Below are 23,202 nucleotides of genomic sequence, written 5' to 3'. Positions count from 1 at the left end.
CCTCTCCCCCACTCTCTCTCCCTTGACTTTACGCAAAAGCGGTGAAAGCTGTGAAAGCAGCAACAGCGGTTATGGCATTGAGGGCGTCAAAGGTGTCAAAAGAGAAGTTGAACTTCAGCTAAAAGTATGCATTGAGCTATGACATGTCAGCAACAGCCAACGCAATGTTTACATTTTTCTAAACGTAAGCTTCAGTTCTTTAGCTGCTGATGAAACGTTAAAGGTTGGATCTTTGGCCGCTTTTGCAGCCTCTGGTCTGTCCAGTCCAGTCCCGGCAGAATTGTTCAGCTTTTTAGTTACAGTACAGGTAGACCGGTGTTTCTCAAACTTTTTCAGACCGAGGACCACTTTGCCCCCCCAAAATATGTTCAGGGAGCGCCTGACAACTGAAATGACAGTTGATGGGTGCTAATTTGACACTGCTAATTTCGATGCAGATCACTTACTTTTTATCCACATTCACAAGCCTGTCTTATTGTAGTGAAATGCTATGTTTAGCTTTGTAATAATGTTACAAAAATAGCTTACTCCTAGCTTGTCTTGGTAAAATAGAAATCCCCTCGCGGACCACCTGAGCTCTGTCACGGACCACTAGTGGTCCCCGGACCACACTTTGAGAATCACTGAGTTAGACGTACCGACTGGAGCTCCAAAAGCAGCCGACACGCCGGCAGCAGCCCCTGCTGACACAAAGTCCCTCTTCTCCGTGTCCCTGCGGAAGTATTCGAAGATCTGCAGGGGACAAAAAAATTCAACCAACAGAACACAGTAAATAGAAAAGAAAAGCTTGCCGTGTATGTGTGTTTGTGTGTGCAAAGTTGGGGGGCGTAACACTGAAACAAGTAAAACATTTAAAGCAAAAGAGTTGAAGTATCCAAGCCACTCTTCCCAAAAAAGTTAAAATAGCTTTATTAAATGGCTAAATCATTAAAGAAAAGTAAAAAAAACCCAACATGTTCCGGCCAAGGTGTGGTCTTCATCAGGACAGAGTCAATTATGGAAGCGTAACACTGACCTTGAAGTCTTTCTTGAGGGAAGTGCTTCTGCCCTGGGAGACTCCAGCTGCCACTACTGCCCCAGAGTGGATCATGGGACCTTCCTATAGCAGGAGACAACACAAGAATGTCAGGCGGCCATCTTATAACATCACTCAATGCAATGTACCACGGTACACCAACACATCCCAAGAGCGGGTCATGGGCTCTTCCTGTAGCAAACAACAGGGAAGAATTAAGAACTCATTGAGTGAATTCCAAAATGCAACCTTGCGTCCTCCACTTGTGCTTGTGGCCTCATGTTTTGCTGATGCCCCGCCTCCGTGGAGAAAACCATTAAGGTTACGCGCTGTCAGCCTAGCCACAGCAAATTTTGGGGGGACGATTCTTCATTCCCCATCCAGTTTGCAAATGAGAAAATAACACTGGAGAGGACACAGCAATTTGCGACAGCACTGGGAAATGGCGGGAAATAGCAGATGGAGCTTCCCAACTTCCGTAGGTAGTGTAGGTAATTTAATGACCACAGACAGGGCAGATTTTCACAAAACAAAAGTTTTGTCGCCTATTGAACATAATGTGAAAATGAGCAGATAAGTCACTTCAAAACACTTCAAATACGCAGATCGGGTGTCATACTTAATCACTGAATCACTCTCACCCCTCCAGAAAATCAACTTTGGCCTTAGGTGTATGTTTAGGGTCATTGTAATCATGGAAAGCAACACAATGAAAATCAATGGAGTTCAATGAGAGATAGTGACATATTTGCTATTCGTAGAGCAATACATTTTTAACTTCATGATGTAATCAATGATAAAAGCCCTCACACACCAGCAGCATGCATGCAGCTCCACATAAGAGCTGTATCCCTCCCATGTTTGACTTTAGGCACCATGTATTTATTCCAAATTATTCACCTTTAACACCAAAGAAGTCTCTCCCACTGTCCTGTCTCAAAAAAGCCAGCCAAGAGTATGTCAGGCCTAATTCTGACAAAAATGAAGGCTAATGGGACTCATACTCTGAAATCAAGATCACAAAATCAACCATTTTAGAAATGATAGCATCAAAACTGTATGGTGTTGAAGAATATGAAAAAAGAGAAATGGTGCCTAAAGTGAAACATGGTACGGATAGAGCTCTTATGAGGAGCTGCATGCATGCTGCAGGTGTTTGAGGGCTTTTATCATTGATTACATCATGAAGTTAAACGTGTATTGCTCTAAGAATAGCGAATATGTCACCGTCTCTCATTGAACTCCATTGATTTTCATTGTGTTGCTTTCCATGATTACAATGACCCTAGACATACACCTAAGGTCAAAGTTGATTTTCTGGAGAGGTGAGAGTGATTCAGTGATTAAGTATGACACCCAATCTGCGTATTTGAAGAGTTTTGAAGTGACTTATATGCTCATTTTCACATTATGTTCGATAGGCGACAAAACTTTTGTCTTGTGAAAATCTGCCCTGTCTGTGTTCAATAAAGGGTCAATCTTTCGTTGGTGCATGAAATTTATTTTTGTACATACATTTTCATTCGGGAGGGTTGTAGCTTTCATATGAGTGACTTCTGAAGCCAAGTGATTAATTGAAAGTCAGGTTATTAGCTGTTATTCCAAACAGATGGATAGGCGACAACTCTTTTGGAGGCGAGTGTAGTTAGCAACACACTTCAACTATTGTCCTTGTATAGTGTGTTGATGGACATTTTCACATGATTGAGCCATTTTTGACAGAGGTGAGCCTCGTTCTCCGTTAATTTCCATTTCTCTGATCTACCTACAGATAATGGCCGCTACAGATTGCCGTAAAAAGGGGGGCGGGGTCACCTCTAGTGTTATTTTCTACCTCTATGTGCTGTTGTCAGTGATGTCATCACGACGTGTTACTTCCTGGTATGAGGCCACAAGCATAAGTGGAGGACGCAAGTCTGCATATTGGAATGCAACTATGCTCAGATGGGTTCACACATCCAAATCAATTTTTGCAGGTGCTGAACAATAGTAGCAAACAGTAGGAAACAGTTGGTCTGCACGCTGCCTTTGTGCTCCAAAACTGTTAACTATATTTAATTAAAATGTACAATGCTCTGATCCCCCTGGACATTCATTAAGCATATGATGTTCAGGCGAAGATCAAAGGGGATTAAGACATTGTATGTTTTGTTTTAATAAATAAAGTTCATAATTTTGGAGCACAGAGCGCAGACCAAACAAAACGATGGTTACATGTGTAACTCCAGCTCTGAACGAGTTCTGAAAGCACCGCCTGGCAGTCAGGAGAAACGAAATAGTAACTGCAATCTTATAGGATCACTTGAGAATTTGAAATGTATTTTCAAGGACACGGTCACTCAGTTTGGTACATCTTCTTCTGGTCAGAGTACACGTAAGGCATTGAAGGTAATGTCCACCTTATTTTTCCCTAATTTCCATAATTCTAGATTAATAAATAAATCTCTAGCTCTTCTACTCATTTAAATGAAGCAACTACTGCACCATTTAACTCAGTACTCACAAGGTAACTTGATTTATTTAGTGCTGACGTAATACAAGACTGATCTGAGAGGGATTCACAATTTAATCATATCAGACATCAAACAAGGCAAAGGTTAACCTGAAGTACAAATTTAATTAGAAATGTTATTTCCTGCTGTTTTACGTTACCTTTCCGACTGCCAGTCCACCAGCCACAGAACAGATCACACCACACACTTTCACAACCAGCGTCTACGGGAAAACCACAAAGCATTATGGGATTAGGAAACTGAGCGGGAAAAACTCTCATTACGGCTTGTTCGCAAGATACATACAACAAAATGATGCACAAAGATGCTAAGTGATGCGTCTTAAAATCTATGTATTGCACTGCGGTATATTGCAAGACAAATTTTCCGCACATCCAATGGGTAATTATGCAGAAACTCCAAGTTTAAGCTTTTAGTTAGACCAGTGTTTTTCAACACTTGGGTCGGGACCCCATGTGGGGTCTCCTGGCGTTCAAATGGGGTCGCTTAAAATGTCTAGGTGTGGTAAAAAGGAATACTGACAAATATGACTAATTGTAACATAATAGCTAATTAATATTTGGACGTAAAGGCATACATTCTTAGACTTAAATAAATATCTATAGGTTTAATAGCATACAAGTTAGCTCGTCATGGTATTTTCTTTAGTTGGTAAAAACGTGTATGGGGTCCCCAGAAATTTGGGATGTCAAAATGTGGTCTCAGGATGAAACGGGTTGGGAACCACTGAGTTAGCCTGTGATCTACAGTCAGACAGGAGTGTCACAAATTCTCTAGAGGGCTGATGCGTTTAATGGCCGTCAGACACTGCCAGCAGAGAACAGCAGGGACTTGTCTAATGGAGTGTGTGTGTGTGATTAAGAGAGCAGGAGAGAGACAGAGGGATAGAAAAAAGTGGGGAGCAGAGAGAGAGAGAGAGAGACACACACGAGAGAGAGAGAGAGAGAGAGAGAGAGAGAGAGAGAGAGAGAGACAGAGAGAGAGACAGAGAGAGAGACAGAGAGAGAGACAGAGACAGAGACTAGAGATGAGAGATGAGAGAGTGAGGGAGAGCGGAGGAGACTAAAGAAAGGGGTACCTTCAATCGCACCACACGTGGGATCTTGACACCATTTAGGTAACATTTAATCTGGGGGATACCACTGCCTGCAGCGATGGGCTGAAAGGAAAGATAGGGAGAGAAAAGGAACATGTATGTCACAGATGTGCAGAGATATATTGCCTGGAGGGTGGGGTAGTCCCTCACCCCCACTACCTTCAGTGCAATGCGGGTCAGTCTGCCTATTTGAGACTTCACTTTCACTGTCAGGTTTCAGAGATATGCATGACTTTTGACTCTAAAAATCCCTTTATTGAACCATTGCATGGTCTATACGCCCACAAAAATGGTCAACACACCCCCCAAGCCCCCGTCCACCCACTCATTAACCCATTAAAATCAATCCATTATCAATGGAAAACCAGCCCGCCACCCGTACTGACTAAGAGAGAGAGAGAGAGAGAGAGAGAGAGAGAGAGAGAGAGAGAGAGAGAGAGAGAGAGAGAGAGAGAGAGAGAGAGAGAGAGAGAGAGAGAGAGAGAGAGAAAAAGAGAGAGAAAGAAAGAAAGAAAGAAGAGAGAACAAGTTCATAGAGAACAGCAGATTCTGGGATCAATGACATGGAAAATATGCGTTTTATATCCCATGTACTCCCTTTCTGTAGACATCCACTCAGGCATCGTCATCATACAGTACGTACACCTCAAAAGAATCTGGTCATAGCATTATAACAATAATAATAATAATAATAATAATAATGATAATAATGATAATACCTTCTTTTTATATAGCGCCTTTCAAAACACGCACGGTCGCTTTACAGAATATCAGTGTTAGTGTGTGTGTAAGTATGTAGGTGTGTGCTTGTGGACACTAGAAGCAAAAGGCCTCCAAAAATAGATGGGTTTCAAGGTGTTGTTTAAAGATGGCCAGTGAAGGGGCATTTTGAATGTGGTTGGGTAGGTTAGAGTAGTGGGGCAGCTACATGAAAGGCTCGGTCACTGGTGGCCTTGAGACTGGTGCGGGGGATGACCAGCTCGCCCTTGGAAGAGGACTGCAGCGATCTTGAGGATTATAGCAGACGTGGCCCTCAAGCTTGATGAAAAGTGCCTTTAGTTACCTCAAAAAAGGCCACTATGATGCCTCCCACCATCACCAGGGCGGAGTTCAGGACAGCCCATAATAGTAACGAGATGGACAGGCCTCCCACCTCCGTGTACTTCTCAATGTCTACAGAAGGAGAGTCAAGGGAGTTTCCGTGGCAACCAGGAAAAAGAGACAATGATAAAAGGGCATTTGCGCACTCCCGCACTTGGACACGCACTCACACGGACACACACTCGGACACACACACTCACACACGGACACACACTCGGACACACACACTCACACACGGACACGGACACACGCGCACTCACACGGACAGATGCCCACTCACACGGACACACGCGCACTCACATGGACACACGCGCACTAACACGGACACGCATGCACATTGAAGAGAAAAGATCACATTGTCCATTCTTTTAAGGAACAGAAAGCCAACTAAAAAAAAAAGCTTGAACCGCATCTATATCCATGTCTATAGCACCACTTGATGTTAGTAGACATTTGATAGAGGATACTCTCTTTGATGATGCGGTACTTCATCCCGGCCAGCTCCTCCACTACGATGTCGATGAAGCAGGCGATGAGGCCCGTGAGGACACCGATGAGGCCACAGATCACCCAGCGACTGATCTCCAGACATCTGAAGCCCTGCAGAGAACCATAGAGGTAGATAGCAGCCATACGTTACTATATACTGATCTCCATCTGAAACCCTGCAGAGAACCATAAAAGTAGCAGCTGTACGTTACTTTATACTGATCTCTCAGACACCTACGGGATACAGTACAGTATAATGAAGCTACAGTATGGACATACCAAGACACCTCAAGCCTTAGTGTGGAGAAGGACAGGGATTATATAGTATGCAACAGAGATGGGACCATGTCACTCATTTGCAAGTCACAAGTAAGTCTCAAGTCCTTCCAATCAAATCCGAGTCAAGTCAAGTTACGACACATTTGACCAAGTCAAGTCCAAGTCCAGGTCGTACCAAAGCCAAGTCAAGTCCAAGTCTCCTTTTATATCAAGTCCTTAACAAGTCACCATGTATTCTACACGCACAATATTGACAATTACTTTTGGTCATACATTCATTACCTCTCCACACTGCTATACATGTCCCCCTCTACCAGTTGCGTTCTTAACAAAAACAATAGTAGGCCTACTGGCATTGGTTAAGGGCAAATCAATTCATTTTCCTTTTTTCTTAATATTTTCGCATATAAATTCAGAAAATTGAATACGTTTAGACTAGACATGCCATTGCAAAGTCACTGTAAGCTAAAACTGTCAAGCGCAAGTCATGTATCATGTCAATAGCCTACAAGTCAGAGTCAAGTCACAAGTCATTCCTAATATTGCCAAGTCAAATCTAAAGTCATCAATGTGTGACTGAAGTCCAGGTCACAAGTCACAAGTCCTCTGGTATTCATAAAAGAGAATTCACGATGAAGTTACTTCAACGGCTGTTCACTTTGGCCGTCTATGGTCTAAACAAACAGTAAGGACAGTAAGCGGAAGATCATTTCAATGACTACCTATTACAAAATGCTCCTGATCTTTAGACACCCAAAGCTATGTGGAACAATACAACAGAGTATCAGAGGAAATGAAAATGAACTGACAGCAGGCCACAAAGGAAACCACTTCAGAAGAGACATGGATAATTTGATATGGATATTTAAAATGTGTCAGGAGTATTTAAAAATATACTGTATGCATATACACAACTAAAGCAGTATTGACATTACCAAGCGACAGACAGAGAAGAGCTGTACTACTGACCATGTGGCTCATCCTCCTCTCTTCCTCCAGAAACAGCTGATTCTCAATGTTGTCATAGTCCAGACTCTAAAGGGTTAGCACAATCAGGAAATGAATCAGTAAACAAATTCAAACAAATTCCTGATTTATCATCATCATCATTGCTGGCATGCTTTTAATAAAGCTTTCAGATCCATGACATGAGCGCTCTTGGCAGTCAATGTTGTTGACCATATTGAGAGAGCACAAACATTCAAATGCTACTTCGGTGGGACAGTAAGAAACAAACCACTGAATTAACATAATGTGGAACTAAACTATTTGTCTGGGGTCAATGTCTTGCCATAATTCACAAATTAATCCTCTCACACACTGAGCGCCCTGTTCGGCTTTACAGCCTAGAAACGATCCAAGATGGCTGGAGTGTGTGGTGTGTGTGTTGATTTTTTTTAGAATTCAGTGAGAGCAGCTTGATGACACGTGTGTATGTGTATGTCTCTATGCACTGCATGTACGTTTTAGAAGGGTATGGTGCGGGTTCAGTTAGCCCATCTATGCGAGTGTGTTTGGGACTGGTCACTCAGGCAGGGATGATGGGTGTGTGTGTGGGTGTGTGTGTGTGTGTGTGTGTGTGTGTGTGTGTGTGTGTGTGTGTGTGTGTGTGTGTGAGCGAGAGTGTGTGGCACTTTATGCCACTTTAATTAGAGCAGCATCCCATTGTGTGTGTGTGTGTGTGCGTGTGCGTGTGCGTGTGTGTGTGTGTGTGTGTGTGTGTGTGTGTGTGTGTGTGTGTGTGTGCGTGTGCGTGTGCGTGTCTTTACCTCGAATTTGAGTGAGAGCAGCTTCTCATTGTGTGGGATCTCCTTGGGTAGAGATCTCCTCCGCAGAGAGTCCTGCTGTTCACATCACAGAAAGAGAGAAAGAGAGACAGAGAGAAAGAAAGAAGGGGAGACAGAAAGAAGGAGAGACAGAAAGAAGGAGAGACAGAAAGAAGGAGAGACAGAAAGAAAGAAAGAAAGAAAGAAAGAAAGAAAGAAAGAAAGAAAGAAAGAAAGAAAGAAAGAAAGAAAGAAAGAAAGAAAGAAGCAGGGCTCAGGTCACCTCGATCACTACTGTGACCACATTAAGCAGTTAGTCAGAGCAGTGAGAGACAGTAGAGGTGTACAGAGGTCAAGGCATGCTAGTGTAGTAGTAGAGCACATCAACAAAGACACACTTCACACATAGTCAGTCTTCTATACACACATCCGCATTCTGCACCATTAACAACATTACATTAGATTTAGCCATTAGCAACAAGCCAGACACTGGGTGCAACTCAATACCTAACCTCCCGCCATCCTTTCATTTGAATTGTCACCTTTGAATTGTGCTTGTATTTGAATTTGAATAAAACTACATGTACGGTCACCAATGACGTCTTGCCTCGCATCACAAGACCACAGGCAAAAGGAGAGGATGGGAGGTTGGATATCGAGTTGGTCCCACTGAATCACAGGAGATGAAATCAAGAGGCAGAGACAAAGTAGGAAGAATCACAACTTCTGACGTTGAAAGTTTCCACGGGTTGGTTGATAACAGTGCACATGATTCAGAGTCCGTCTGCCCTGCTACAACCATCCATCCCCAGAGACAAGGGTAACTGATTTGATAGTGAGCATCTGATGTGACCGAGCGCTAGGCCTTTCTAGATAAAGGCTTTGCTTCACATTCACCCAGGACAGCTGGGAATTCAACCAAGAGGGCCAGTCAAAGGAGCTGTGTGTGTGCCTAATAGCCAGCTCTGTAATTGAGTGAAGGCCCAACTGTGAAGCTGTTGTTCTGCGCTGCATGGCACACGGGCAAAAGGGATATGAAGTTGGAGAGCACGCGACCACAGGAGGGTTTTAGACAAGGAGGACTAAGTTACTTCTTAAAAAATTACCTCTTCGGATGTGATTTCTTCGTCCAGTTCCACCGTACTGAGTCTGCCTATGTGAAATATACTTCCCCCGGATTGCTAAGGACATTGAAAACATTAAAACGTTCAAATAGCCTAGTCTCTACAAACAGCTGTGTTGGCAGCTGACATTGAGGGCTTGAGTTCTCCCTGCAAGAAATTGTGTAACTTTTAATGGGTTGATGGAACAAAGTTGTATAAAACGGGAATCCTTCAGGTCTGGGAGAATAGGAAGTTGGAAATACCAAACTGCAACAATGTGAGGTGACTCATTACAGATACACACGCTATATTAAAATAACACTGAAATGCATAAAGTAGCCTACTGTTACACTAATACGACACTGACACACTGTGTTGTAGAATATAAAATAGAAGAGACTGTAGGCCTACTTTCTACGTTGTTTTCCTAAAAAGCCTCTTTCTCGAAGAAGATACCATCAAAAAGATGGGGGAATGAAACGGCAACACATTTGATAACGTCTTTCTTGTGTAACAATGTTTCACTAACGGATGCACTGACAGAGCCAAACTGCATTTTCGCAAGAGTGCATTATAACTTCGACTGGTATTTGTCCGTGTTCGCAATGGGATAACAATGCATAGCCTACATCCCCACTGCAAGCAATCTGTAAGGTTAGATTCTACCGTTAGACGTCTTCAATGGAAGTAAAACTACTGTATTCCATCTCTATTAGATACAGGTACACTCATTCACAACATTCCTGGTAAGTCGCATGCCGAGATGTTACATGCAGCAGAATTGAAGATGCTATGCACTGTGCTATGCTAGTAGTAGTACTGTCCAGCACTGTATTAAGCAGGCAATAGGGGTTCAATATATATTGCGATGCCAACGTGTAAATCATTTTATTTTAATATAGATTGACATGGGTGGCAGGTGGCTAGCTGGCTAACGTACCTGTCTTGTGTATCTGACTTCCTCGGCGCCGTTGAGTAGCGGGGTAGCCTCTCCGCGCGCACTGTCATCGCCACGGCTGGACCATGACACTTTTTTGGTGATATTTGCCATATTCCTAGCCGGTAGTTGAACACTCTAACCACTGCAATATTTGCAAAAATCAACCACAGCGACGGGAAAACTACCCTGGACAGCCTGTACCCATGACTAACAATCACAAGAAATCTCGTGATGAAACGGACGGGTACTGAAAGCGGTCAAAAAGTACACTCGTTCCCAAAGGATGCTGGGTAATGTAGTCTTATGTGGATGCAACTCGCCAGTAAACAACTCTGACATTCATTTGCTATGACCAGTGTTTTAGTGTAAAGGAAGATTTTTAATTGCACATTTTAATACTTACATATGTTTTATTTTGTTCATGTTTACAGTAATATCTATAAAATATGTAGAATACTTACTTCACAATAAAATGTCAAAGGTCAAACTACAAAATACACACACACACACACACACACACACACACACACACACACACACACACACACACACACACACACACACCGCTGACATCTTAGGCTAGGCCCAGGACAAGGTGATTCCAAAGACCCCCCACCCACCCCACTCAATAATGTAATGAGGACCGAATTCTGGGGCCCCTCGGTCCCAGGGCCCGGGACAAGTGACATGTTTGTCCCCCCCTGGTGGCTTCCCTGCACACACACACACACAAAATGCGCATCTGCTCCACAAAGTTGAAATTGAAATACAGGCAGTAGTAGTTAGTGTTCTCAGTCCATATCAAGTCAGGCTTTTGAAGGCTCATCTGATATCATTTGAGGCTTTTTGAAGATAAACAATGGCCATCTCATCGTTTGTGCGGTTAAAAAAAGAACAGTTGCAAGCCACAGAGGAATATGACTAACATGGAAATTTGGCACAGCGTCAAAGATTCTAGATGCTGAGTCACTCACTGCACATGACTGGACGCTGTTTCATTGTATTTCCTCTATAGAGCTGCCACTGTAGAGGGCACATCTCCACTCAGTAGGCAAGACAGTTGGTGTTGATGATAAGGAATATGGGATTTGCGGGGGTTTCCCCCTTCTGGATTTTATCGTTCATATCTTTCTCTTATCTCATATCTCTCACCTCAATTACTGTCATATCTACTGTGGACAAGGACTTGATATTGATGTGATAGAAAACTGAAAACTATTTTTTGTTTGTTTGTTTTTAAATCCTGCACCACGCTCTACATTTCTTATTTATTATTAGTTATTTTTATTTATTCATTTATTTTCTGACAAACTGCAACCTGGTGTTAGGTACAGTGTTCCAGACAGTCACCTCAATTATGCATATCTACTGTGGACACAGACTTTTGATGTGACAACAACCCAATGAAAAAACTCTTATGGAAATTTAGTTTTTTAAATGTTTTTGTTTGTTTGTTTGTTTTTAAATCCCGCGCCACACTATACATTTATTATAGGTATTATTAGGCTACTTATTTATTTTCTGCAACCTAGGTGTTAGGTACAGTGTTCCAGACAGTCACACGGTACCCTCCGCACAGCTCCTCTCAGCATGTCCACGTCGTCCAGGCTGAGCGCAGCTCCCCGGGGGGTCCCTTTCCCCGTGGCCACCCAGGAGATCTCCCCGGGGCTCAGCACGCGCGGCCACATGGTGAACCCGGCCAGCTTCCCCACAAACGCCTCCGCCGGGTCAAAGCCTCCCCCCACCGAGTCCTGCTCTTGCCCCAGGATCAGAACGCCTCCCGGCGGAATCTCGTAGCCGTTCTGGAACCTGGAGCCTGTGGCCGTCAGCCGGCGGTCGATGTAGTACTGGAAGCGGCCCTCGATGGAGGACCAGACCACGCACAGGTGGTGCCAGCGGTCGTCCAGGATGGCGTGCACGGGCAGCTCGCGGTGCGCCGGGTCCCCGATGACCAAGTCGACGCTGCCGGCCGGGGAGCTGGTGTTGCGGCCGTACAGCACCAGCATGTTGTCGCTGTCCTGGGTGGCGTAGGAGAAGAGCGTGCCCAGGTACCTGGAGCCCACCTTCAGCCACGTGCAGATGCTCAGCTCGTAGATGCTGGTGCTGAAGCCCTTGGTGAAGGTCACGTAGTTGTCGGTGGAGGCGGAGGGGAACACCAGCATGGAGTCCACATTGCAGACTGCAGCATGGGAGAAAACACACACACACATGCACACACATACAAATGTGCACGCACACACACATGCACACACATACACACACGCACGCGCGCGCACACACTCACACACACACACACACATATGGGCACACAAACACACCCACACACACATATGTGCACCCATGCATGCACGCACACACACAAACACACACAGACACACACACACACACACACACAAACACACGCACACGCACACGCACACGCACACACACACACATCAAAAAGAGAGCTATAGAAATAGAATACAAACTGTAGATCACGGTATGACAGAAAATTAAGACAAACTTGAAACTTTGATCTAGTTGTTAGTAACAAATATAAAACACACACACACACATGATTGTCACATCTAAGTGAATTAAATCATGTGTCAACCTCGTTTTTGGAAGGTCATTATCTGAGGTGATTGTGGTTTCAGGAACTACTCATTTTTTCCAGATCACATGACCACACTCCCCAGATGTGGTAACTTCTTAAAAAGTAAAGGAAAGGGCAGACGTTTCATTAGTCTCTATTCCCTTTTTGTCAATACAGAAACCAGTTCTTGGCTATTTCACCACTGATAAATCAGATTCTTGAACTGAAACAGATTTCACTATATGCAATTTGGGATTTTTTTGTTAATGTAAATGTAAATGTGTAATTCAAATACAGTAGGCCTAGGATTCCAATTTACACTACTGTATATTAAGCCTGGAGGAAGTGCCTGACTAATCTGTTGCAAGGGAAGAGAAAGAAACAGTGCATATTTGTGCCTGATTATTAAGAGGCATTATCCTGTTGGGAGGAAGGAATATAGTCATAAGCAATTTGAGGGTTTTTTTTGTTTACCAGTGCACTGTGAAATTCACATATGATTCATTCCACACTACACTAAGCCTAGAGGAAGTGTTAGGGATTACCAGGGATTTATATCCTGTATCGAAGGAAGGAAGAAGAGAGTGCATACTTGTGCCTTGCACTCTGGGGACAGAATGCTGCGGAATCTTGTGTCTCAGCGGCAGCTGTAGGAGATTCCGTATTGGCAGCTCCTCTCCCTCCTCCGTGTCCTCGCTCTCATCCTCCTCTCCTTCTTCCTCCAGACCAGGGGGCGGCGCTCTGTGCTCCCCCAGGAAGTCGGTGTGTCTGGACTGGGCGGGCACCCTATTCCTCAGCCTGTTCCTGTCCCTCTCTCCTGCCTTCCTGCTCCTGCTGCTGCTGTCCTCCTCCGTGGGCCTGGGAGGAGGATACAGGGAGGCGGGGCTGTAGTTCCTCACCTTGCCGCCCCCCTGCTGCTTAGAGGCCTTGGGCTGGGGTCTGGTGATGCGCTCGGATGATCCCTGCTGGTTTGTGTTCCTCTCAGAAGTCTGAGACGGTCTTCGGTTCCGCTCCGAGACCTGCGCGGCGGCCACCCGAGGCGTTTGATTGGTCCCGACAGCCTCCCTGGGCACGGGTGATGAGCCTCTCGAGGAGAAGGCGCCAGAACTTGTACGAGAAGAAGAAGAACCAGGATCAAGACCAAGAGCCGGACTTAGGCCAGCACTGGTCTGCACTGACACTGGGGGCGGTGGGGCAGCAGGCCGTTCCCTCATGTGCTCCTCCAGGCGCTCCATCTGGCTCTGCTGCTGCCTCAGGAGCCCCTGCAGGCTGCGTATCCCGTCCCGCACCTCCTCCTGGTGGGCCTTGACCGAGTCGATGTGGCCCACGTGCTCCTGGAGCTCGTCGCTCAGCTTGGACAGATCCTCCCTCTGCTGCTGCGCCTGCCTCTGGGTGACCCGGCTGTTGGGGGAGAGAGAGAGAGAGAGAGAGAGAGAGAGAGAGAGAGAGAGAGAGAGAGAGAGAGAGAGAGAGAGTTTATTAATTATTAATCCCCTTGGTGGTGGCCATCCACACAACACATAACAGCAGGACAAGACAAGCACATAATAAAAAATAATAATAAAACAAAAAATAAATTAGAAGCAGTAGTGGTGTGGATTGGCACTGCCCTCACGATCCGATTCGATCACGATTCGGGAGGTAGCGATCCGATTCGATTCGATTCTATGCGATTCGATCTGATCCGATTCAATTCTACAATGCATTGCAATGCATTACATTTCTCCTGAAAGCAAAGCAAAAGTTTCATCAGTCATGATGAGGCAATACAAGTAGTAAGATACTGAGCAACAATTTATTGGCTGTTTTCTATATCAGTCTGGATCAAGCTGTATCAGTCTTGCAATGCTTTGAAGTACTTTTATTTAATTTAACATTCATTTGCTCTGGAAATATCCACGGAAGTAATTGAAATTTCAAAAAATTGCCGCATCGATCCTGGAACTTGCCGCATCGATCCTGGATCGTCCATGCCCCGCATTGGATTGGATCGCCGAATCGATCATTGTTGACACCACTAAGAAGCAGTGATCTGTAATTACGTAATGTAGGAACAGGCACATTCCTTTTCTTCCTAATATCAATGGTTAGTTCCTTGGTCCTCTCAACATTTAAAATGAAATGGGCGGCCCCACCGTGGCCTAACAGTGCGGCACTGGCCACTGGGCCACTACTACGTCGTGGACCCGGGTTCGATTCCGGCCCGGGTCCTTTGCCGACCCTTCCCTAACTCTCTCTCCCAACTCACTCCCTGCCCATATCTTCACTGTTCTGTCACACAAATAAAGGCAAAAAGCCCAAAAAATATTTAAAATAAAATGAGATTTACTCTCCTTTCATTTCACAATAAGACAGTGTGTATGGGTGGGTAGGGTGGGTTTGGGTGGGACTGGGTTCCTTGTTTGAAAAAGAAGAAAAAAGAAGGATGTGTCACAATATACTTTTATTATTGTATTACGAAACTTTCCTTCAATAACATTTTACTGATAACTTATGATAACTTAAGTTGTGATAGGCCACCACTCATCTGTTTAGAAGGTGCAGGATTCAGGGAAAAAATCTGTATAAATAGAAGACAATCCGCAAGCTAGAGTACTTTAGAGTACTTTACAGAGTCTCTGCCTGATGAAGGTCTAAGGACCGAAAGCTTGCAAATCAAGGAAAGCTTCTTTGCACAAAAATAGACCTGAAGTGTGCGGATTGTCTTCTTTTTATACATTAAAAAAATATTTAAAATAAAAAGAGATGGGCATGTTGACACCTGTTCTCCCTGAGCGACTTCTCCAGGGTGCCCATCCTCAGGTCCAGCCTCTTGGTCTTCTTCTGCAGCTTCTGGGTCCAGTCCTTGAGTGAGTCGAGGTCGGCGTCCGTGGCGGCCTTGAAGAGCTTCAGGTCTCTGGCCAGGCCCTCGTACTGCCTGGTCAGGGTCTTGAAGCGCGTGTCGATGCTCTGGGAGACGTTGAAGGTGTCGGCGATGCTCTGGAGGTGGTCCAGCGTCCTCTCCTGGAACTTCCTGAACTTTACAGAGAGTGATCAAATGAGGAAGAGGGCTGTGACTGAATGGTGCAATATACAGCAGTGTTACCCAACCTTTTTTTTGTGTTACGTACATTACATAACTTTACCTTACATTACACTTAGGTGCCGCTTTTATCAAAAGCGGCTTACAGTTTTTACAGGGTTTAGGTTACAGTCCTTGGAGCATTGCAGGGTCAGGTGCCTTGCTCAAGCACACTTCAGCCATGGATGAAGGGACTGGTATGGGTGGTATTTTGAACCTGCAACCCTTTCATCTGAAGAGCCCATCCCTAGCCATTAGGCCATGGCTGCAATTGGTGGTAATAATATTTGGTGAGGGCATTACACTTATTGACTTATTGGCGAGACAGGAAATCATTTCCTTGGGGGAAAAAACCCCAAAATCAGATGACACACGCCCCCCCCTGAGATGCCTCCGCGCCCCTCCAGGGGGGCTTACGCCCCACTTTGAGAAACACTGCCCTATATGATGTGTCATACTATGACTATCCCCTAACTTAGTGTTTCTCAACAGGGGTGCTACAGCCCCCCAGGAGGCGTTGGGGAGCCCTAGGGGTGGGGCTTAGTTCCCCATTGAGGCGCATTAGTCTATTTTATTTTTCAATATGAAGGGGGGCATTGGCAGGCTTATGATGAGGTCAAGGGGGCGTTTGGATGCTTAGGATGAGGTCAAGGGGGCGTTTGCTCAAAAAAGGTTGAGAACCACTGCCCTAACTCATATTCTATATCTCTTCCTCTATCCCAGTGAAACTTCCTTTTTTATTATATGTATGTATGAATGAGTAATGTATAAAGGATGTATGTACTGTAATGTTCCCATTGTGGGCCTTGAGCCTGTCATAAAGTTATACAGTAGGCCTGTATATTCCATATATTATATGGGCTACATTCCATACAATTACATTTTCCATGCACCCCTGCAGTGTTCTGGTGTACCCCTAGCACAGGGGAGGGGAACCTTTTTTCATCTCAGGGGCCACTTCAAATTCCTCCAAGGGCCGTGGAACATAATGGAATATAATGACGAGACAGGGCGTCGCTGTGTATACAATTGCATTAATCTTCGCAGACACGTCAGGCAATTATCCTAAAGATTGTTCTGCACATGTGTCACTGCAGAAGGCCGTCAGTCATTTGCCTTATTCCCTCTAATCACCTCTCATTGCTGATGTCACACACACACACAGGCACACACACACACACACACACACACACACACACACACACACACACACACACACACACACACACACACACACACACACACACACTCACACACACACACACACAAAGGGATGCACACACACACTCACACACACACACTGTCTCTCTCACACACACACACACTCTCTCTCTCTCTATCTCTCTCTCTCTCTCACACACACACACACACTCGCACAAGTTGACAGGAAGAGAGACATATAAAGAATTCGCCCAAACCTGAGAATCCAGCTGCCGCAGCCTCTGTGACAGGAGCCGGTCTGATTGACGTGTGCCTTGTTCCCAAGAGAGACTAGTTTGGAGGAAGATGACAACGATAAGCACCAAGTCCCGCTTAGCTCTGCCGCCACCGCCACACTCCATCTCTGCTGATCACACCGACCGGTAGAGTCGCTTCTGTACGGAGGGAGAGGGGCTGCAGTGGCTACACACTGTAGTCTGACGACTGGATTTAGTGCAGTGTTTAGCTGGAGGCTTTGGGGTATTTTTTTTTTTAAATTCACAAGGGTGATGGATGGTCCTCCTTCTTTTTCCCCCTCTGTCTCTCTGTCTTCCCAGCTCTCATTGCTTCTCTTTCTCTCTCCAGTGCTCTCTCTCTCTCTCTCTCTCTCTCTCTCTCTCTCTCTCTCTCTCTCTCTCTCTCTCTCTTTCTCTCTCTCTCTCTCCAGCTCTCTAGTGTGTGTCTCTCTCTTTGTCTCTGTTTCTTTGACTGTCTCTTTCTCCCCCCCCCTCTCTCTCTCTGACTGTGTTTCTCTCTCTCTTTCTCTCTCTCTCTCTCTCTCTCTCTCTCTCTCTCTCTCTCTCTCTCTCTCTCTCTCTCTCTCTCTCTCTCTCTCTTTCCATCTCCTCTGCACTCAAGGCTTGGCGTCTGGTCTGCCAACAGGGACGGGATCCCAGTGAACAGGATGATGACTTTAGCAGAGCTCATCTTAATTTGCACACATTCAGGCACACACAAACAGCACATACACACACATGCATTGCACACACGCACACACGCACACGCACAAACATACACAAACACATATTCAGACACATGCAACAGCATACACATGCACATAGGCACACTTGCATGGATGCACGTATGTATGCAAGCACACACAAATGCACGCAATAAAGGAGGAGTCTTGTTTTTTTCCAAATATACTTCTTTGGTCTTTTTTACTTTATTTATGATAGGACAGTGAAGGTGGTGACAGGAAGCGAGTGGGGAGAGAGAGACAGGGAAGGGCCAGCAAAGGACCCAGGCCAGGAATCGAACCCGGGTCAGCCGCATGGTAGACGAGTGCCCTACTGTTTGGTCACGGCAGGGCCCTTCTTTTTATTTTCAACTTCAACATGGAAAGGGACAGTTAGGAGGAATGATCGTTGGAAATAAAGTAGGCTAGCTCGTATAATATTCACAAGAGAAGACCAAAGATTTAAAACTGAAGGACTTAAAAAGAAATAGTCTTTTACTGGGATCACACATTATGTCAACCTAAAGAAGAGGAAATGACAGAAGATATTCTTTAGATAAATAAATCATTCTCACAACATATTCTTTTAAAACACTGGCTCACTGCCTGACCTACTCTTATTGGATCCAGGGCCATAGCTATAGGGAGGGCGCGCAGGGCATTTGCCCCTGGGCCCAGGGCACTCTTGCATTGGTGGTGGGGGCCCAATTGTGATCTTGTCAGGTGCCCGATAAGTGTTTTGCCCTAGGGCCCTGAGTACAATTGTTCCGCCACTGATTGGATCTTATCCCAGTTGTCTGCTGCAAATCATATGCCTACAAAGTCTCCCATTCAGAAAGTCTCTTGCATACTTTGCGAAGCGGTCAGAAAAAAAGCTTGTCCTGATCAAGTTTTTCCCCCTGATTCCAATCATTTGATTCTGAGTATCTGTCAATACTGATTCCAGATAGTATATTCAGCAGTTGGCCATAATACAGAAAAATATATTTTTGTATTTGCAGAAGCAGCTCTTGTAGCGCTTGCAACAGTTGCAAAAGTGTTTCTCAAAGTTTGTCCGACCAAGGCACTTCCTCCGTTGATAAAACCCTCAAAGACCACACTCTCTATCTGAGGTTCTGTAAATGTACTATGAACTGGAGCAGCATCACAACCCACATGTATCATTACATATACAGTATTAGGTAGCCTTGAAGAAACATGAGAAATAGCCTATCACCATTTTAACTCAACTGGTGAATTTGTGATTCCTTGCTAACCACAAGTGGTTCACAGCAGGGCCGGTTCTGGCTTATTTGGCGCCCTAGGCGAGTTTGAGTTCTGGCGCCCCCCCCAACCTTTTGAAAGAAAAAAAACCCCTCTTTTTTATACCTTACAGAACACAAGAGTAATACCGGTAGTAAGCTTAACTAAATAGCATCAAGAACAATAACTGTTTTGCATCCAATGGATTTCTGGTTCTTTGGACAGCCGACCAACACAGTCGCATGAAAGTTCCTTCACTGTGTTGTGTCTTGGATGTAATGGTGGCGGTGCCCCCAACCCCAGATGAGAGGGAGGTTATCAATGTGTTTGAATTGTAAAATGGAATTGAAATGCCAGGAGAGTGATACAGTAGGCTACATTTGCATGTAAAATGCATGTGTAGACAATAGGCCTACCAAGGAGGTCTGCATTGATAGCCTATCTACACTACCTACAGCATCACAAAGCATGGCAGCATAACAATTTTAATAAGATACACATTTGTGCTGTCTATGATTCCAAACCAATTTCATATCTGGACTGGAAATAGTGGTGCATTTGTGAGTAGGAGAATGAGAAGGGGGCTATCTATGTGTTTGAACTGGAGGGACAGGGTGAGAGAAAGGGAGAAGAGCTGTCACGCTTTTGAATTTCATAATAGGCTATACAAAATATAGTAAATAGCCTCACTTGTCTGCAATACTACATCACTCAGCATGAAAACATGCTGTGCATGGTTCTGTTACATGATTAATGAAGGCCTATGTCATTCTGGTCTGGAAACAATGTTTTTTTAAGCTTACAACAAGCAGGTAATTCATTCAAGTGGATGGAAGGAGATATGGCAGCTAAAATTGTTTTAAACATGGCACCAGTCTTACTTTACATTGCTTGTCAACCTAAGCAAATATGATGTCAGGTGGGTGTTAGTGAGTAGGCTACTAACAGGTACTTTACTGGATTTCATTGCTTGGCATACTTGGCTAATGTTAGCATGCTAACTAGCGATTTCTCAGATCAAAAGCAAAGCTCTTTTTCCCTCTAATTCCAAACAGTAGCCTCATAACTATTAGGCTTTCCATTATCACAAACGGTTGCTGATTAAATCACATAGTTCCAAAACACCCTCTGCAACTCCTGCATCATGCAATGACTGGTTTAATGAGAACATAACAATTCTCCGGTTACGTGGCGCTATTCCGACATGTCGCTATTCCGACATTGATGTCTATTGTCGGAATACCGGCGCGAGTTATGCAATTTCTTTGGTTTGTGCTACGTTGCTCAGCTTTTACTAAGTTTAGGGAGAGTGCATACAGTTACCCTAACCCTAACCCTAACCCTGACCCTAACCCTAACCCTAACCCTAACCTTACTGTATGTCGGCTGTCGGAATAGCGGTATGTCGGAATAGCGGTATGTCGGAATAGCGATTGCCCCCCCAATTCTCCATCCAGCAGAGTACTGCTGTTTGCGCTTGCCCTCTCTGTCTCTCGAGTAGAGATGATAAAAAACCCGGAGGATCCGGTTGGAGAGCCGGGTAAAGACCTCATCCGAACAGACCGGATGGCTGTCGTGCATTGATCCGCCAAAGGCGGGTCAGACGGCATTTCATTAATATGTCAACAAAATGGCAGTTACAGCGCGAGAAATTGTGAAACCGGAATATATCCTCTTTAGTTGACTACAACAGCCATTCTCTAATCTCCCTAGTATGTTCAGTCACGAACACTCACTGAGTAAAACTAAACCAACTCCCGCCTCGTCATTCATCGAGCCTGTTTGATCCGTCCAGCCTGTTGTGGCCAATTGAGTCGCGGATCCCCGCTCCCTATGTGTGTGCTTCTGACTCTGTTGAGCTCTAGCCTACATTTCTAAATGTTAACAGTGCTCTGCCAACGCGTTAACATCTCACTCTGTAGGCTACTCTTAGGGAAATTATAGTCTATAGACGTGACCACTCACTGCGTTACAGCGTAGGCTACAGTCTTTAAAGCCACTGCTGTCACTCCCCTCGTCCGAGTCACTCAGCAGCGGCGCCCTCGGCGACTTGGTGAGACGAATCCTGACTGAGTTGTTGGTAGCAGCGAATCCCCTACGGATCGGATCAACGCTTAAGTTTCGTTTTTGCCACGAGTGTGCGAGTCGCAAGGTAACTCGGCAGCGGAAGCGAGTGGTCATCTGCTGCTCGCCTCCTGACTATCCCTGCTCAACTAGACTTCTGCTCCCAAATATTTGACTTTTAGTCTTCTTAAACAGGGCTCTAAATTAACTTTTTCCACCACCAGCCAATTTGGCTAGTGGACATTTTTTCTTACCAGCCAAACAGAAGTTCAACTAGCCATTTTTTTAATCTCGCCAAAATAAACTATGCATTAGGCTAGTTATTTTTTTTCTAATTAAATGGTCATTTTGTCCAACTGTTTCCACAACACAGATACACTATAGGCCTGCATAGGCTACTATATGCCTACATAATAAGCATATTATAGGCTATATATTTTTTCGTTATTTTTTAACTTCTGCTTTATTTTTTACTTTCATTACTTAGGCCTAATTAATTTGATTAGTTTTTGTTCAATTCCTCTGAAAACAGCTGAATCACATCACACAAGCCACTCACATAACAGACCTTTAACATACAGTAACCAAGCACACAGCCAAACACTACAAAACCTCACATACGCACACCCCAAGGAAGGAGAAGAGATGAGAGGAAAAGGAGAGGAGAGAGGAGGAGCTCTTCTCTACCATGCGCAACAAAATGACAAGAAGCCTAGTTTAATTAAAAGTAAATAATATCTCTGGAATCTTCGCTTCCTTTGTTACTTCCACAGGTTCGTCGTTGGTTGCTTTTTTTCTTTCCGATGGCGTGGGCTTTCCAACTTAGTTGCGCCAGGACTCTGAACATTTCAGAAGACAACTGAACTGACAGCTACGGTCACACTACTCTGACAGTCGGCTCTCCTCCTCTGCCCTGATCGCTATTTCGTTCCACAACCACTCATTTTTAACGTCACTATTTAGCCTACAATTACTACTAGCATTCACCAACACACAGAACCTTGCTCTAACCCCCGCCACATTCTCATCACTCGCACAAAACATAGTCTACACAACAGAAGTAGGGCTATGCATAGAACTAATCTGCGTAAGTCCTGTTATTGAAACGGTCAGGGCCTCGCTGCTTCAAAAATGCAGCCTGTTACAGCAAGGTTCATATAGTAATAATAGCAGTAGTGAGTTAAAAAGGTTGTAGCGAAAGCGACGAGAGCATAGGAGGAGAGCTGCCTGTCAGAATAGTGTGAGCGCAGCTTAGCTGACAGAAGGCTGGTCGTCTGAAATGTTTTCAATCCTGGCGCGCGCAACAGCATGGAGTTGACGCTCGATGCAATGGAAAGCCCACGGTGGGAGGCTACGTCGTGACGCTAGTGCCCATGGGTAATGTAGGAAATCTCGCCGTATAACGTTCGTCAGAGCAGCGGTTTACCGTTCATAAGTTACTGTACTCGGGCGCTACTAGCCAAATTGGCGGGTAGGTATTTTTTTCTACTAGCCAAAATGATTTTTCACCCGTGTTTGGCGTGTTGGCGTGTGTTAATTTAGAGCCCTGTTCTTAAATACAAACACACACATTATTTATTGCAAAATCAGGAACATGCCGTTTCACTGCTGCCAAAGGCTGTTCGAGTTGTGGTCGCATGTTTAGTGAGGAGAGGTGGGTCGGATCGCAGCATGAGTTTAGGAACTGTGACATTCATAGTTTTGTTGATCAAACTGTCTTACTCTTTGATTTATCAACATGAATTGATAAATGGAACAACAAAGGCATAGCTATTTAACGGCAGAAACGTTTTAAAAAAT

General features: G+C 44.7%; 2 protein-coding genes across 5 annotated transcripts in view; both read right to left on the bottom strand.

The window, feature by feature from the left end:
- Positions 1-10,539, bottom strand: part of clcn7 (chloride channel 7) — a 33,547-nt gene extending 23,008 nt beyond the window's left edge. The window contains exons 1-10 of one of the 4 annotated variants that reach the window (XM_063188212.1): positions 10,303-10,539; positions 9,366-9,440; positions 8,263-8,337; positions 7,463-7,528; positions 6,193-6,325; positions 5,688-5,797; positions 4,607-4,687; positions 3,668-3,730; positions 1,016-1,099; positions 639-732 (exon numbers count right to left, since the gene is read on the bottom strand). In XM_063188212.1, coding sequence (XP_063044282.1) covers positions 639-732; positions 1,016-1,099; positions 3,668-3,730; positions 4,607-4,687; positions 5,688-5,797; positions 6,193-6,325; positions 7,463-7,528; positions 8,263-8,337; positions 9,366-9,440; positions 10,303-10,413 — 892 coding nt within the window. In that variant the 5' untranslated portion in view covers positions 10,414-10,539. The remainder of the gene's footprint in view (positions 1-638; positions 733-1,015; positions 1,100-3,667; positions 3,731-4,606; positions 4,688-5,687; positions 5,798-6,192; positions 6,326-7,462; positions 7,529-8,262; positions 8,338-9,365; positions 9,441-10,302) is intronic. The other 3 variants (XM_063188219.1, XM_063188226.1, XM_063188233.1) reach the window with 3 other exon arrangements.
- A 411-nt stretch (positions 10,540-10,950) lies between these two features.
- Positions 10,951-17,663, bottom strand: LOC134462413 (pentraxin-4). The gene is made up of 4 exons (XM_063215432.1): positions 17,357-17,663; positions 15,639-15,895; positions 13,470-14,278; positions 10,951-12,481 (listed from the first exon to the last, which is right to left on the bottom strand). Exons 1-4 carry the CDS (start codon positions 17,498-17,500, stop codon positions 11,838-11,840), a joined length of 1,854 nt encoding a protein of 617 aa, XP_063071502.1. The 5' UTR covers positions 17,501-17,663; the 3' UTR covers positions 10,951-11,837.
- Between the last annotated feature and the right edge of the window lie 5,539 nt (positions 17,664-23,202).

This window comes from Engraulis encrasicolus, chromosome 2 (genome assembly GCF_034702125.1).
Source record: "Engraulis encrasicolus isolate BLACKSEA-1 chromosome 2, IST_EnEncr_1.0, whole genome shotgun sequence".
Lineage (NCBI taxonomy): Eukaryota > Metazoa > Chordata > Actinopteri > Clupeiformes > Engraulidae > Engraulis > Engraulis encrasicolus.
The sequence above is the reverse complement of the archived record's forward strand: the minus strand, read 5'-3'. Positions and strand labels throughout refer to the sequence as shown.

Bases quoted from the DNA above. Each gene is read 5' to 3' on its own strand.
- LOC134462413 (XM_063215432.1), bottom strand. From the start codon at position 17,500: ATGGAGTGTGGCGGTGGCGGCAGAGCTAAGCGGGACTTGGTGCTTATC. The intron at 15,896-17,356 runs GTTTGGGCGAAT...CTCTCTGTAAAG, and splicing joins TGCGGCAGCTGGATTCTCAG to TTCAGGAAGTTCCAGGAGAG. The intron at 12,482-13,469 runs GTATGCACTCTC...CCCATGCTGCAG, and splicing joins CCCCAGAGTGCAAGGCACAA to TCTGCAATGTGGACTCCATG.